This window comes from Peromyscus eremicus, chromosome 10 (genome assembly GCF_949786415.1).
Source record: "Peromyscus eremicus chromosome 10, PerEre_H2_v1, whole genome shotgun sequence".
Classification (NCBI taxonomy): Eukaryota; Metazoa; Chordata; class Mammalia; order Rodentia; family Cricetidae; genus Peromyscus; species Peromyscus eremicus.
In genome coordinates, this window is record NC_081426.1 from 1,407,638 (window position 1) to 1,422,285 (window position 14,648).

Consider the following 14,648-nt stretch of genomic DNA (forward strand, 5'->3'; position numbering starts at 1 on the left):
ATATCTGATATGGTAACCCCTGAGAAAGGGTCCTTCAACCCTGGAGGGGTTGCAGTCCACAGGTTGAGAACCACTGGTCTAGGTGATTAACTTTGTGCCCTTGATGTCCTCAAATATAAAAACAGCCACAAAACGATGCCGCAGTTCCAAAGTTCATAAGGGCCAGTTGACTGATGTGTTGCCGTCTCACTAATACAAGCTTTACATAAATCAGACCAGAGATAGGTGGATTTCATGACTGTGTGAAATACGTTTTTCTCAAGTAAGAAATGCATTTTCATTCTTGAAAGAACAAGGTACAATAATGATTATGGCTGATTTTCTCTACTCAGGTTTACTGAGAAGGGGAATTTGGAGGTGCTGCTTTTCACAATTCAGAGCAAGATGAGAGCTAATAACCAGAAGGTCTACATGCCCCGAGAAGGGAAGCTCATCTCTGATATCAACAAGGTGAAGCTAACCCATGTGGTCATGTTTTGGTTCTTCCATCCAGCAGGCTTCAGGTTTTCTCTGCTTGATGATTTAGTAGTGTAGGAGAATGCAAGGGTCACTCCCAGCATCCCTTGCTGTTGATGCCAAGGATAGCAGGAGGCCCAGCAAAGAGTTGTGGTTGGTCATGCCGGGCGGTGGTGGCGCACGCCTTTAATCCCAGCACTCGGGAGGCAGAGCCAGGCAGATCTCTGTGAGTTCGAGGCCAGCCTGGGCTACCAAGTGAGTCCCAGGAAAGGCGCAAAGCTACACAGAGAAACCCTGTCTCGAAAAACCAAAAAAAAAAAAAAGAAAAAGAGTTGTGGTAGGTCAGTCCACTGGAGCTCCGCAGACAATGTTAAGACTTTGTCAACAGCCTCGGCTCAGGGTTCACCTTTTACCCAGATACTCAGTTTAATCCCTCATCTGTGTGAAGCAGTCAACTCATACACCTTCACATGACAGAGGGGAACTGGAAGCTTGATTCCACATGCTTGGAATCTCTCCAGGTCGTGGGCTCTCGATGCTGTTTGCCTCCATCAGAGAAGAGAAGCTGTCAGACCAACCATATCCATTGTTGTGCCCAGTATGCCTACAAGTATAGACTTGTACTGTGGGTATATATCCAAATGAAAATTAGAAAAATCGCCGGGCGGTGGTGGCGCACGCCTTTAATCCCAGCACTTGGGAGGCAGAGGCAGGCGGATCTCTGTGAGTTCGAGGCCAGCCTGGTCTACAAAGCAAGTTCCAGGACAGACACCAACACTTCACAGAGAAACCCTGTCTCGAAAAAACAAAAAAAAAAAAGGAAATTAGAAAAATCCAGAACTCCGTTCATTTGCACACAGAATCCTTTGAGCATTTGATGTTTGGAATTTTTTTTAAAAACATGAAGTAAGACATTTTCAGGAATGAATTTAGTGGGGACAGTCAGTCAGAATTTTGAAAGAAAAGTTGAATTTTTAAAATGTGGCATGAATAAGAGTGGATGGATGGAGTGAATAAGAGATTTCTAATATGTTTGCCCTAAGGAACGTCAGTTTAGAAGTTATAGTTGTATTGCTCCTTATCCTCAAACTGTTTTGTTTCCCAAGCTTATGACACAGTATCTTTTTGGCTTTGATAAGGGAGTGTTCCCATAAGGCTGTGTTGAGAGAGAAAAATATCTTTTTCTCAAGGATAGAAACAGGATTTCCCTTTCAAATTCTTTGATCCTTTTAACAATACTCAGCTGCTGCTATAGTCAAGGATGGTTTCTTGAACACTACAGGAAACCATGTTTTTATTTTTTCTCTCCCCACTTCTGCAGGCCTGGGAAAGACTGGAAAAAGCAGAACACGAGCGCGAGCTGGCTCTGCGCAATGAGCTCATAAGGCAGGAAAAACTGGAACAGCTTGCCCGCAGATTCGATCGCAAGGCAGCTATGAGGGAGACATGGCTGAGCGAAAACCAGCGTCTGGTGTCTCAGGTTCGGTCCAAATTACTAACGCAAGTTTTTCTGAAGTAGCCAAGAAACACTGGCCCTCCCCAAGAGAACCTCCAGTACTGTGAAGTTACTACTGGCCAGTGACTTTTTATTTCCCACAAAGAGGATGTTTAAAATTTCTGACACTCTTTCTTGTCTGTCTGTCTAACTTGTCTTAGACTTGGAAGGAGCTCAAGCAGTTTGTTCAGAGACACTGAGTGTGTGAGTCATTCACACTCATGTAAGCTTTAAAAGTTCCCCTTGCTCTTTTCCCTCAACATTTGACCAGCCAGCCCCGCAAGGCAGTGAGACTGGTCATGAAATACGAAAGCAGCTTTTTTCCCTAGGCTTGACAAATTCCTACCTGCATCAGTGTCTTAAGTCAGGTACTGGATGTGAGCCAGGCCTCTCTGTAAAGTGAGAAGTTGTTGATGTGTTTGTTGTTAGGAAGACATTTGAACTCGACCAGGAGTTTTTAAGGGCCCTAGGGAAGTGAAAAACGAATGACGTAGGAGACTCCAGAGGCAGAGTTGGCTTGCGTACTGTGTCTGTCCGCCCCACCCCCCAAATCCCACCCCTTACAGTTCTTTTCATTGTATTTCTCTGTAGGACAACTTTGGATTTGACCTTCCCGCAGTTGAGGCTGCCACCAAAAAACATGAGGCCATTGAGACCGACATCGCCGCATATGAAGAACGTGTTCAGGCTGTGGTGGCTGTGGCCAGGGAACTTGAAGCAGAGAACTACCATGACATCAAGCGCATTACAGCCAGGAAGGACAATGTCATCCGGCTCTGGGAATACTTGCTGGAATTGCTCAGGGCCAGGAGGCAGCGCCTGGAGATGAACCTGGGACTGCAAAAGATATTCCAGGAAATGCTTTACATTATGGACTGGATGGATGAAATGAAGGTAACACTTGACTAAAAGAAAGTAGGGGAGGCCAGAGCTGATTCAGCCAGACCTTTTCCTTGTGGAAGTCATGCACTGGGCCCTTTGCAAAGCCAGAGTGAGGCTACATTGCTTACAAGCTCACAAGCTAAATGAGATGAGCCCTGTGGAAAAGTTGTAACAGAGACCACTTCATAGCCAAAATCTGTTGCAGTGACTTAGATCTATCTTAAATATATTCCAGTGTAGAGAACAAATTGTGATTTTTTTTTTTTTCCTCACTGTTAACTTGGTCTTTCTGTGTACTAGTAATACTGTTGAGGACTATGTATGCAGATGGAAGGGTGGTGGTGAGCTCAGGCCATGAGTAGGAAGCCGGAATTCAGATCTCTAGTGCTGTTTTGCTTTATCTGCTTTGAACCACCCTTCTTCACCCTCTTATGGAGCTAATGCTTGAGAAGGTGGGAGTGTGGTGAAGCGGTGCAGTTGGCAGGAGGCTGGGTTGCCGTGCTGCTTTGTGCTTCTCAAGCTCCGTTGCTGGCAGTAACGTCATGCCACAGCCCCACAGCCCCACAGCCCTGTGCCTGCCGGTATCTTTTGATGCAAACCGCAGGGCGCCATCTTTATTTGGCAGTTCTTGAGTGGAAAGGCTTTTATCCTTGAGACAGAAGAAAATAGTGTTTAGACAGTTCTCTTTTCTCTCAGAATACTGCGCTCCTTACAGAAGAGAGCTCTGTTTCTGAATGTCAGTCTTCACCTGTGTCTTACCTTTTGCTCTGTGGTGACAGAGGGACAGGGTCAGCTGATAACTGTCAATTCCCTCTGCTGTCGTCCCACACTTACAGTGTTCTAAGGTTTGATCTTTGACCTTTTAAAAAAGAAATGTTCATAAAGTTTAGCAAAAAAGTGATTTTCGTTTTATAAATCATGATATGCACACTATAATTCAGTTAATATAGTTTTCTGAGAAATCTTAAGAATAAAATAGAAATTTTATGTGGGGCGATGTGAAATGGTAGATGGGAGAAAAATTGGCAAGCTAAATGAAGAACAAGAAAATTTCAGTGAGTTTCAAAATGATAATGTGGTACCTAACCATAGTCTCCTTACTGGCTAAAGATGTGGCTCCTGACCGTGGTCTCCTTACTGGCTAAAGATGTGGCTCCTGACCGTGGTCTCCTTACTGGTTAAATATGTGGCACCTAGCCATGGTCTCCTTATTGGTTATAGATGTGGTACCTGACTGTGGTCTCCTTACTGGTTATAGATTGGCTCCTGACCGTGGTCTCCTTACTGGTTATAGATGTGGTGTACAAGCTTTTAAGTGGACTCTCCTGTTGATTACATAGCTAGCATAAAGACATGTCAATACGCTCCTGTGGGGGATGTCCCCTTTCTGTTCTGTGCTTTTTAATGTGAATTTCATTTGTTTTTGCTAAGGTGGATGGTCCTTGGTTATTGTACCTCTCCTGATTTAGATCTCCTATTTGTTTTATTCTGACTTAACTTGGCATTGTCTTGTCCAAAGATGGCCAGTGGCAAGCCAGAGGGAAGGTACTTCGAGAATGCTGACTCTGCGTGCTCAGAGGTGATGGTGCACTGAAGTCAAAGCTGTAGTCACAGATGTCATTTCTGTTGACCTTTGTGCACAGGTGCTATTGCTATCTCAAGACTATGGCAAACACTTGCTTGGTGTAGAAGACTTGTTACAGAAGCATGCCTTGGTTGAAGCAGACATTGCAATCCAAGCAGAGCGTGTAAGAGGTGTGAATGCCTCTGCCCAGAAATTTGCAACAGATGGGGAAGGTAAGAATGGACTGTTCCAAATTATCTCCTCGACAGTGGAGTACACACCTTGTGTGTGGCAACAGGACTTGTAAGTCACTACACCATTGTATATTTCTGAGAGGAATTCTGCATCCATGTTATAATGTGTGCAGCACAGTGGTTTGTTTGTTAGTTTTTGAATACTTGGCACTGTCTCTTTTTCTGAAATAGATACGTTTTCCTTAAAGATTCAGATGCTGCTTGGTTTTGAGAACTTTGGCATCTAGCAGGAAAAATGCTGCCAGTCTGTATTCAATAAAGATGTGTACCAACAGCCTACTATGACTACTTGAGGAGCTCACAGCTGTGACACCCGTCACATGCTGTTTAGAGGATGTTTAGAAGGATTGTTGGGCCTTGCTTCTTAAGAACCAAGTAAACACAGCTGTAACATGAATTGCCAAGCAGTCTTATTAATAAAACCCGGAGCCAGATATTGGGGTGAAACCTGAAAGATCAGAGGGATAGAACAAGCCAGCCACAAGTTCTTACCACTAGGAAATCCTCAGCCCAAGAGAGCTACTTCCTGTATACTCACACCTATATACCTTTCTGTGCCCTGTTATCTTACTTCCTCTCTTTGCCCAGCTACATCACTTCCTCTTACAGTCCAGCTCTATCACTTCCTGTCTGTCTGTACAGACCTCTGTGGTTAACTAGTGCTGGGAATTAAAGGCATATGCCATCATGCCTGGCTCAGTTCCCCATGTGGCCTTGAACTCACAGAGATCCAGATGAATCTCTGCCTTCCAAATGCTAGGATTACAGGCGTGTGCTATCACTGCCTGACCTCTATGTCTGATATAGTGGCTGGCTTTGTCCTCTGATTCCCAGGCAAGCTTCATTTGTTAGAGTACAAATAGAATATCACCACACACAGCTGCCTTCTTTCATATGATTCATGTGCTTCCTTGATTTATAAGTGATCTTTGTCTACAGTTAGGCCAAAAGAGCAGTGCATGGCATAGCCCCTTCTTCCTGTTCTAGTCAGTAGAGTTGGCATTTTCTTTGGGCCGTCAACCAACTCCCAAATAATGACACAGAGACTTATTAATTATGAATGCTCTGCCTTAGCTTAGGCTTGCCCCACTAGCTATTTTAACTTAATTTAACCTTTCTATTCACCTACATTTTTTCTTTGGGCTTTTTACCTTTTTTTCATTCTGTATGTCCTACTTTCCTGCTTCTTCCGTGTCTGGCTGGCTTCTCGCCTCTCCCTCTTGTTTCCTTTTCTTTCTCCCTCTCTCAATATTGGCCATTCAGCTTTTTATGAGACCAGTCTGGTGCCTTAGATAGGCAAAGGTAAAACGACACTTGTTTATATAGTTAGACAAATGTTTTACACGGTTAAACAAATATTCCACAACAAGTTGGGATCTCAGGAAATATCCTGCTGCCTTTTACACAGCACTGCTTAGACCTAAACCTGTAACCAAGCTTGAACATGGTCTGCAGATGAGGAGGAAGCTATTGGAAACTCACTCAGATACTCAGCGTTCTTTCCTTGGTGTTCGAATAGGCTACAAGCCCTGCGACCCCCAGGTCATCCGAGACCGTGTTGCCCACATGGAGTTCTGCTATCAAGAGCTTTGTCAGCTGGCCGCGGAGCGGAGGGCTCGCCTGGAAGAGTCCCGTCGCCTCTGGAAGTTTTTCTGGGAGATGGCAGAAGAGGAAGGCTGGATACGGGAGAAGGAGAAAATTCTGTCCTCTGATGATTATGGGAAAGACTTGACCAGTGTTATGCGCCTGCTGAGCAAGCACCGGGCATTTGAGGATGAGATGAGTGGTCGTAGTGGCCACTTTGAGCAGGCCATCAAAGAAGGTGAAGACATGATTGCAGAAGAACACTTTGGATCAGAAAAGATCCGTGAAAGAATCATTTACATCCGGGAGCAATGGGCCAACCTGGAGCAGCTCTCAGCCATCCGTAAGAAGCGCCTAGAGGAGGCTTCATTACTGCACCAGTTCCAGGCTGATGCTGACGACATCGACGCTTGGATGCTAGATATCCTCAAGATCGTCTCCAGCAATGACGTGGGCCATGATGAGTACTCCACACAGTCTCTGGTCAAGAAGCATAAAGATGTAGCAGAAGAGATCACCAACTACAGGCCCACTATTGACACACTGCATGAGCAAGCCAGTGCCCTTCCCCAGGCACATGCAGTGTCTCCAGATGTGAGGGGCCGCCTGGCAGGAATTGAGGAGCGCTACAAGGAGGTGGCAGAGCTAACGCGGCTAAGGAAGCAGGCTCTGCAGGACACCCTGGCCCTGTACAAGATGTTCAGCGAGGCCGATGCCTGCGAGCTCTGGATCGATGAGAAGGAACAGTGGCTCAACAACATGCAGATCCCAGAGAAGCTGGAAGACCTGGAAGTCATCCAGCACAGGTAAGCTGAAGTTACTACCTGGGTGTAAAGGATGTGGACCGACACATGTGACCAGTGGTCATGGAAGTCACTACCCTGTTGAATTGCATTCTTTAGATTTGAGAGCCTAGAACCCGAAATGAACAACCAGGCTTCCCGGGTTGCTGTGGTGAACCAGATTGCTCGGCAGCTGATGCACAGTGGCCACCCCAGTGAGAAGGAAATCAGAGCTCAGCAGGACAAACTCAACACCAGGTACGCATGGCTTCAGCAGTGTGCCCACTGCCCCTCTGAGTCCGGGGAGGGTGGGGCACTTGCCCAACCCTGTTACCGGGAACTTCCTGCTCAGGTCACTGGCCTTGCAGCACAGATGTCATGACATTGGCGTCTGCTTTTCCATGTATTCGCAGCCATGTTTTGCAAGAACAGGCTTTTAGGGTGAAGTAACATCATTCGGGACATGAGTCAAGTCACCCAGTCCCTGCTTCTCCCTAAATTGAAGTTAGAGCCTTGGTGACCCGTACCCAGTATGGTAGAAGACAGCAAGATAGAACCTGTGTTGTCCCTTTTAAATGAAGTCTAGAGCAGGTTCTGGTGAAGCTGGAAAAGGCCTCCGTTATCAGGGAAGACCTTTGTCCTGTTCTCACTTGTCTGTTAAACAGACATTTTTGAGTAGGTTACAGTCAGTTTGGGAAATGTTCCTTCAGAGCAGTTTTAAGATGTGTATGATGAATACAGCAGATAAGAATTACTAGACCCTGTGGGACAGATGAATTGTAACTGTTCACTATATTGCATTGAGCCATTTGACGGATGTTTACTGGGTCATGATTTAAAAACAAACAAATGAAAGCATTTAGTCAGGAAGAAGGAAGGAAAAAAGTGAGGCAGCTTCAACTCTCACTATTCTTTCCAGTACCCACCATAGATTTGTTCTCCTTCTTTATGCTGCTCTCTACGTTCACAGGTGGAGTCAGTTCAGAGAGCTGGTGGACAGGAAAAAGGATGCTCTGCTGTCTGCCCTGAGCATCCAGAACTACCACCTCGAGTGTAACGAAACCAAGTCCTGGATCCGGGAAAAGACCAAGGTCATTGAGTCTACCCAAGACCTTGGCAACGACCTGGCAGGTGTCATGGCCCTGCAGCGCAAGCTGACTGGCATGGAACGAGACTTGGTGGCCATTGAGGCGAAACTGAGCGACCTGCAGAAAGAAGCCGAGAAGCTGGAGTCTGAGCACCCTGACCAGGCTCAAGCCATCCTGTCTCGGCTGGCCGAGATCAGTGATGTGTGGGAGGAAATGAAGACAACCCTGAAGAACCGTGAGGCCTCCCTGGGGGAAGCCAGCAAACTGCAGCAGTTCCTGCGGGACTTGGATGACTTCCAGTCTTGGCTCTCCAGGACCCAGACTGCTATCGCCTCAGAGGATATGCCCAACACCCTGACTGAGGCAGAGAAGCTTCTCACACAGCATGAGAACATCAAAAATGAGATTGACAATTATGAGGAAGACTACCAGAAGATGAGGGACATGGGTGAGATGGTCACCCAGGGACAGACCGATGCCCAGTACATGTTTCTGCGGCAGCGGTTGCAGGCTTTAGACACTGGCTGGAATGAGCTCCACAAAATGTGGGAGAACAGACAGAATCTTCTCTCCCAGTCCCATGCCTACCAGCAGTTCCTTCGGGACACAAAACAAGCTGAAGCTTTCCTTAATAACCAGGTAATACTCGATTTGGCCTTGGCTTCCTTCCTTTTGAAACAGGCCCTGACTGATGTTTGAAATTTCACTAAGCCACAGGTTTACACCATGCCTGTATGAAACTAGATGTATTATTTTGAAAAGCCCCGCCCCCAGGACTCTTAATGGCATTGAAATCCCTCATGACATAAGGACCTCAAATGGAAATTTTCTGAGGAAGCTGTTTGGCCTTGGGAAGGATAGTTCTATTGCAGTTACTGTTGTAGTAGGTCCTCAGAACACGCCATTTAATTTGGCAACATTCTGTGAGGTGTTAGCTCAATTTAAAGAGTATAATAAACAAGTTTGGGGGAGTTATTTTTCTAGAAAGATCAAGAATTTCACCCAAGCATACAAAGCAAAGAAGAGAGTTTAAAAAAACAATAATAAAAGCAGCTGAAGATGGCTGCCAACATCAAGAGTATCAGAGAATATAGAGGGAATGCAGCTGATTCCTTTGTGAACATGCGAGGACTGTTAGAGCCAACAGACCGAGCTTTGCTTATTGTTGGAAACCAATTTTTAACATTTACCACTTAGGGAAAAGTTCTTTATAAATATGTCATGTCATTCTGGGTTTTTTTTTTTTTTTTCTTTTAAAACAAGGAGTATGTTTTGGCTCATACTGAAATGCCCACCACCCTGGAAGGAGCTGAAGCAGCTATTAAAAAACAAGAGGACTTCATGACCACCATGGATGCCAACGAGGAGAAGATCAATGCTGTTGTGGAGACGGGCAGAAGGCTGGTGAGCGATGGAAACATCAACTCAGATCGCATCCAGGAGAAGGTGGACTCTATTGATGACAGGTACAATTTTTTATACTTCTGAGTCATTGACCCAAAGTCCTTGGAACTGTGGGTTTGAGTTTCCCAGTGAGCAGAATAGAGGTACTTAATCAAAATTACATCTACCCACCCAGAAAATGAGTGAGTGATACATGGTTACTGAGTGTGATTCTTATAAAGCATGTGTAGATGTCCTCAAAAGAAAGCCAGGGAAACCAAACTAGTCCTTGGCCAGAGACCTGTACGTGCTATGTGCCATAAGCAGACTTGCAGAGTGGGACCTTGAGAGCCAGAACTTTCCTAGCCTACGCCCCATTCTCACTCATCCATAAGACACTTCTCACACACGGGTCAGGAAGAAGATGAAGCTGCTTGTCCTGAGTACCTAAGAGAGCCATGGAGGAGTGGTATCTGCCCTTTCTTAGAAAATTGGCATGAGTGATATTGTCATAGTACGTGTGTGTGTGTGTGTGTGTGTGTGTGTGCGCGCTTGATGATAGGAAGGACATTTCCTCTTCATATAGGGTATTCTCCAAGATTAGGTAGTTTGACATCATCTTCTCCTCTTCTCTTTTCTAAAAGATTGTCTCCCTGGCTTTTGAAGGTCAGTATACTCTGAATCTGAGTCCTGCCCTGTACTGGTTAAAGTGGGAGGCCTGTACAGATCAAATTTGGGATGTACTAGTGTGGTCGGTTCAGGGCTGGCCAACGTAGGTCAGTCGTTAGTCTGTGTTCTGACTGCTCCTTTGTCTGCAGCGTGTACTGAGTATAAGGTCTTCTTTTGAGACCCATCTCTGGGCTCCTCATCTTGTGCACTTCAAAAGAACTGCTTGCTGGGCCCAGTGCGTGCTTTCCACATCTAAAAAGGTCTTTTGGGAATCTGGGCCTGGTCAGCTTAACATAAGACATAAGGTGGGGGTGGGGGTGCTTCTGTTGCCAGGTTTAGCAGCTCCAGTTTCTTGTAACTGCTGGATGTTTCTTACTACGTGTTCTAAGGGTGTGTCTGTAAGATATAGTATAACTTTTACTATGATTTTGTATGTGTTGCCTTTAAAAACAGATAAAAATTCTGTCAAAATCTTAAGTGAATGTGAGAACCAAAAATCCTGCAATTCTAATCTTTCAGGGAAAAGAAAAAAGACTTCCCTCTTTCCTAGTGTTAAATCTCATTTTGTGCCGGGCGGTGGTGGCGCACGCCTTTAATCCCAGCACTCGGGAGGCAGAGCCAGGCGGATCTCTGTGAGTTCGAGGCCAGCCTGGACTACCAAGTGAGTCCCAGGAAAGGCGCAAAGCTACACAGAGAAACCCTGTCTCGAAAAACCAAAAAAAAAAAAAAAAAAATCTCATTTTGTGAATGGACTTTGTCCTGTTCTTCCACATGAGATGCACGTGCTGACTCCCTAAGGCAAGAGCAGCTCTTAGACGTGTGTGTGGGTTCAGACAGCATGCCGCTGGCCTGTACCCTTCCGGCCTATATGTCCACAGTGCTGCAGCTGCAGGGCTCTGAGGATGAGTCACTGGGCCTCAGGGCTTCCTTAAGATTTCTGAGTTCGTTTTTTGTTTGTTTTTGTTTTTCAGGGAAGGATTTTTCTGTGTAACCCTGGCTGGCCTGGACTTTGCTCTGCCTTTGCCTCCTCGCTGGGATTAAAGGCATGTGTCATGATGCCCAGGTAGGATTTCTCAGGTTTATAAAGGAAATAGAGCCCAGCACTGGTAGCACACACCTCAAATCCCAGCTCCTAGCACTTGGGAGGCAGAAGCAGGCAGATTTCTGTGAGTTCAAGGCCAGCCTGGTGTACACAGTGAGTTACAGGACAGCCAGCACTACTCAGAGAAATCCTGTCTTAAAAAGAAATTTAAAAATTAAATAGAGACAACATTCTTTACTATTGCCAAACAAAAGAAAGATAGGCGTTAGCTTTCCATGTTGATTGAACATCAGTCCTGTTTTCTTACAGCTGATAATGAACTGAATCCTATTATCACTTCATTATCCCTGAAGGCCTCCAGATTTGAAACCAGATAGAGAAGATTTTTGTGGACAGATCTGGGAGTTCCAGGGGCTGTAGGGGCAGAAGCTAAATAAATATCTAAACCTTCAGATCTCTGTTCTTGTACAGAAAGGTACTGCCATAAAGCCTTGCTGTAGAATGTCAAGTTATAAAATGTGCGTGCTGAGAAAATGTGGGCATAGTCTTCCCTAAAGGCCTGAATGTGGAAGGGAGCCTGCTGCCCAAAAGGAAGACTGCAGCAGTGTCCAGACACAGGGCAGCACAGCAAGGGTCTCAAAAACCGCAACCCAAAGCAGCTTGAGAAGGAAAGGGTTTATTTCTGGCTTACAGCTTATAGTCCATCATCCAAGGAAGTGAGAGCAGGCACCTGGAGGCAGGAACTGGAGCCAAAGCCATGGATGAGTGCCACTTATTAGCTTGTTCCTCATAGCTTCTGAGTCTGCTTTCTTATAGCACCCAGGACCACCAGCCTCGGGGGGCACTGCCTACAGTGAGCTGGGCCCACGCACATCAGTTGTCAATCAAGAGTATGCACCACAGGCTTGCCTACAAGTCAGTCTGATGGGACATTTCCTCAATTAATGTTACCTCTTTCCAAATGACTTAGCTAGCCTGTGTCAAGTTGACATAAAAACTAGCCAGCACACTTGACTCCTTGCCAACTTGACACACAAGCACACCACTTACTAAGCAGTAAGCTTTTATTCTTGTTATCCCAAAATGCCATGCTAATATTAATATGATAGTATAAAACAATATAATGTCAGAAACCCCACAGTCTTTAAAAATTCAGACACTTAGCTGGGCAGTGGTGGCACACGCCTTTAATCCCAGCACTCGGGAGGCAGAGGCAGGCGGATCTTTGTGAGTTTGAGGCCAGCCTGGTCTACAGAGCGAGATCCAGGAAAGGCGCAAAGCTACACAGAGAAACCCTGTCTCCGGGGGGGGGGGGGGGGGGGGGGACACTTTTATTAAAGATTCAATTTCTTTAAAACATCTACAGTCTCTTTCAAAGTTCAAGCCTCTCTAAAATATCCAAAGTCTCCCAAAATATCTATAGTATCTTTAAAATATCCAATTTTCTTTTTAATTCCAAAGTCTCTGTAAAATTCCAGTCTTTCAATTGTGGCTTCTTTAAAATAAAAAAGTAAATACTTTGTAATTCAAGAAGGAAGAACCAAGGTCCAATAACTGTAAGCCTGGGTGTCAGAGTTTGGGGATCCACTCATGATTTCCGGGCCCCAGAGGGTCTTCCAGCCGTCCACTGTACACACAGCTCGTCTCCTGTGCTCAAGTCAGCGCTCCTCCACAGCTGCTGTGGGCCCCTGCTGGTGGTCCCATTGGCCCAGACTTCCTGGGTCTCCACTGAACCTGGGCTGCACCTTCACCAATGGCCTCCGTGGTGGAAAGCTGAAGCTGCCCTCCATGACCCCTTCGTGCCTTCAAAACCAGTTCCAACTGGAAGGACTCTTAAATTACCAAGTCCCACTCCTAGCTTAAGCAACACCCTCAGCTAGCTCTTAACTTCAGCTTCTGTGTGCTGACCCTAAAAAAAAATACTTCCCAGGTTTGGATTCTCCCAGCAAAGTGAAGGTTTTATTTCCACAGATTCCTTTTTTTAATGAAATACTTTAAAATATTTTCCCCGTTTTATTTATTTTATATGAGGGTGCACTATGTGGATATCAGACAGAACTTGCAGCAGCCAGTTCTCTTCTCCACCATGTAGGTCCCAGGGATTGAATTGCAGTCGTCACACTTTGCTCACTGAGCCATCTCTCTGATTTCTACACATGCCTTGTTTGTTCCGTTTTGTTCGAGACAGGGCTTCTTTGTGTAGTCCTGGCTGTTCTGGAGCTACCTCTGTAGTCCAGACTGGCCTCACACACACAGAGATCCACCTGCCTCTGCCTCCCAAGTGATGGGACTAAAGGGGTGCGCCACCACTGCCTGACTTCTACAGATTCTTAATCTAAAATATCACATAAATGGACCAAATAGAATCTTTGCTTCCCTCTGAAATTTCACTGGCCGGGTCTCCATCATCTGCACTGTTCTCAGCATTATCCCTCTTCCCTAATCACTCTAGTCTAGCCTTTGTCAAGGTGGCAGTTCACCCTCTCACATGGGTTAGCATTACCAAATTATTATATGCCTTCATTCAAATTCAGAGGAAGCTGAATTATACCCAGCATTAGTATCTGCTCCACTTTTGAGTCTTGTTATAGGGACAAGTGGTAAGGGATGGATATAAAGCAGAGGACATCACTGCCTAGAGTGCTTTTGTGACTGCAAAAACAGCAGTCATATTTGGGAAGGTTCTTCCTGGGCCCTTTCCTATGACTTAATGACCCATTTCTAAGAACATTTCTAAGTTTTCCTTTTCCTTTACATATTGTCACCAGTAAAACCTTTTGGCCATGTAAACTTCTTTGGGTTGGATTAGGTTGGGTGGGGTGGGGTGCGGTGGGGTAAGACAGCATTATTCTTTAGCCCAGTCTGACCTCGGACACAAAGCAGTCCTCTTGCCTCAGTCACCTGTCTAAGTGCTAGGGTCACAGGCACATACCATCATACAAGGCTTCGTGCTCAGTGTTATCTGAGGCAGTTTATCTCCTCAGAGCACACCATGTGAAGGCCATGTGCACTCCCCATGCTCACCTCTAAGCAGTGTCATTTGGATTTGAACCTTCTTCATGATCTCACTATCAGTGAAAGATGCATAAGCTCAGAAATCTGCATGCGTGAGACTTGATTGCATAAGAAATGCATTCAGATTCTTTCTGGTGGTTTTCTCCCTTAAGGGAGGAGTCTTTTACAGTGTTTGAAATTGTTGTCATTCCATTGTTTCAGTGAGCACCAGAATGTACATTCTGTTATCACTGCCAGTGTGTGTGTCTCTGCTCTTACGGCATTTGCATGGGATGCTGTGATGAAGGGAATGAAATCTTTTTTCCAAGGCCTTCGATTAAAGGCAAGACTACTTCATTGTGCCACCAGCTACAACTCAAATGAGCTCTCACTCAAAGATCTGTTTATTAAACTCTCCTGTAAATAGCTAGAATTTGAGGGTAAGGGTGTTATGA

At 45.5% G+C, this 14,648-nt stretch overlaps 1 protein-coding gene across 2 annotated transcripts in view; it reads left to right on the top strand.

Moving 5' to 3' along the window:
• The window catches only part of Sptbn1 (spectrin beta, non-erythrocytic 1), a 174,225-nt gene that overhangs the window by 123,684 nt on the left and 35,893 nt on the right, over positions 1 to 14,648 (top strand). For both annotated transcript variants that reach the window (XM_059275169.1, XM_059275170.1), the window contains 8 exons: positions 333 to 450; positions 1,778 to 1,936; positions 2,543 to 2,845; positions 4,477 to 4,630; positions 6,171 to 7,041; positions 7,138 to 7,275; positions 7,988 to 8,744; positions 9,369 to 9,571. In XM_059275169.1, the coding sequence (XP_059131152.1) occupies positions 333 to 450; positions 1,778 to 1,936; positions 2,543 to 2,845; positions 4,477 to 4,630; positions 6,171 to 7,041; positions 7,138 to 7,275; positions 7,988 to 8,744; positions 9,369 to 9,571 (2,703 nt within the window). The remainder of the gene's footprint in view (positions 1 to 332; positions 451 to 1,777; positions 1,937 to 2,542; positions 2,846 to 4,476; positions 4,631 to 6,170; positions 7,042 to 7,137; positions 7,276 to 7,987; positions 8,745 to 9,368; positions 9,572 to 14,648) is intronic.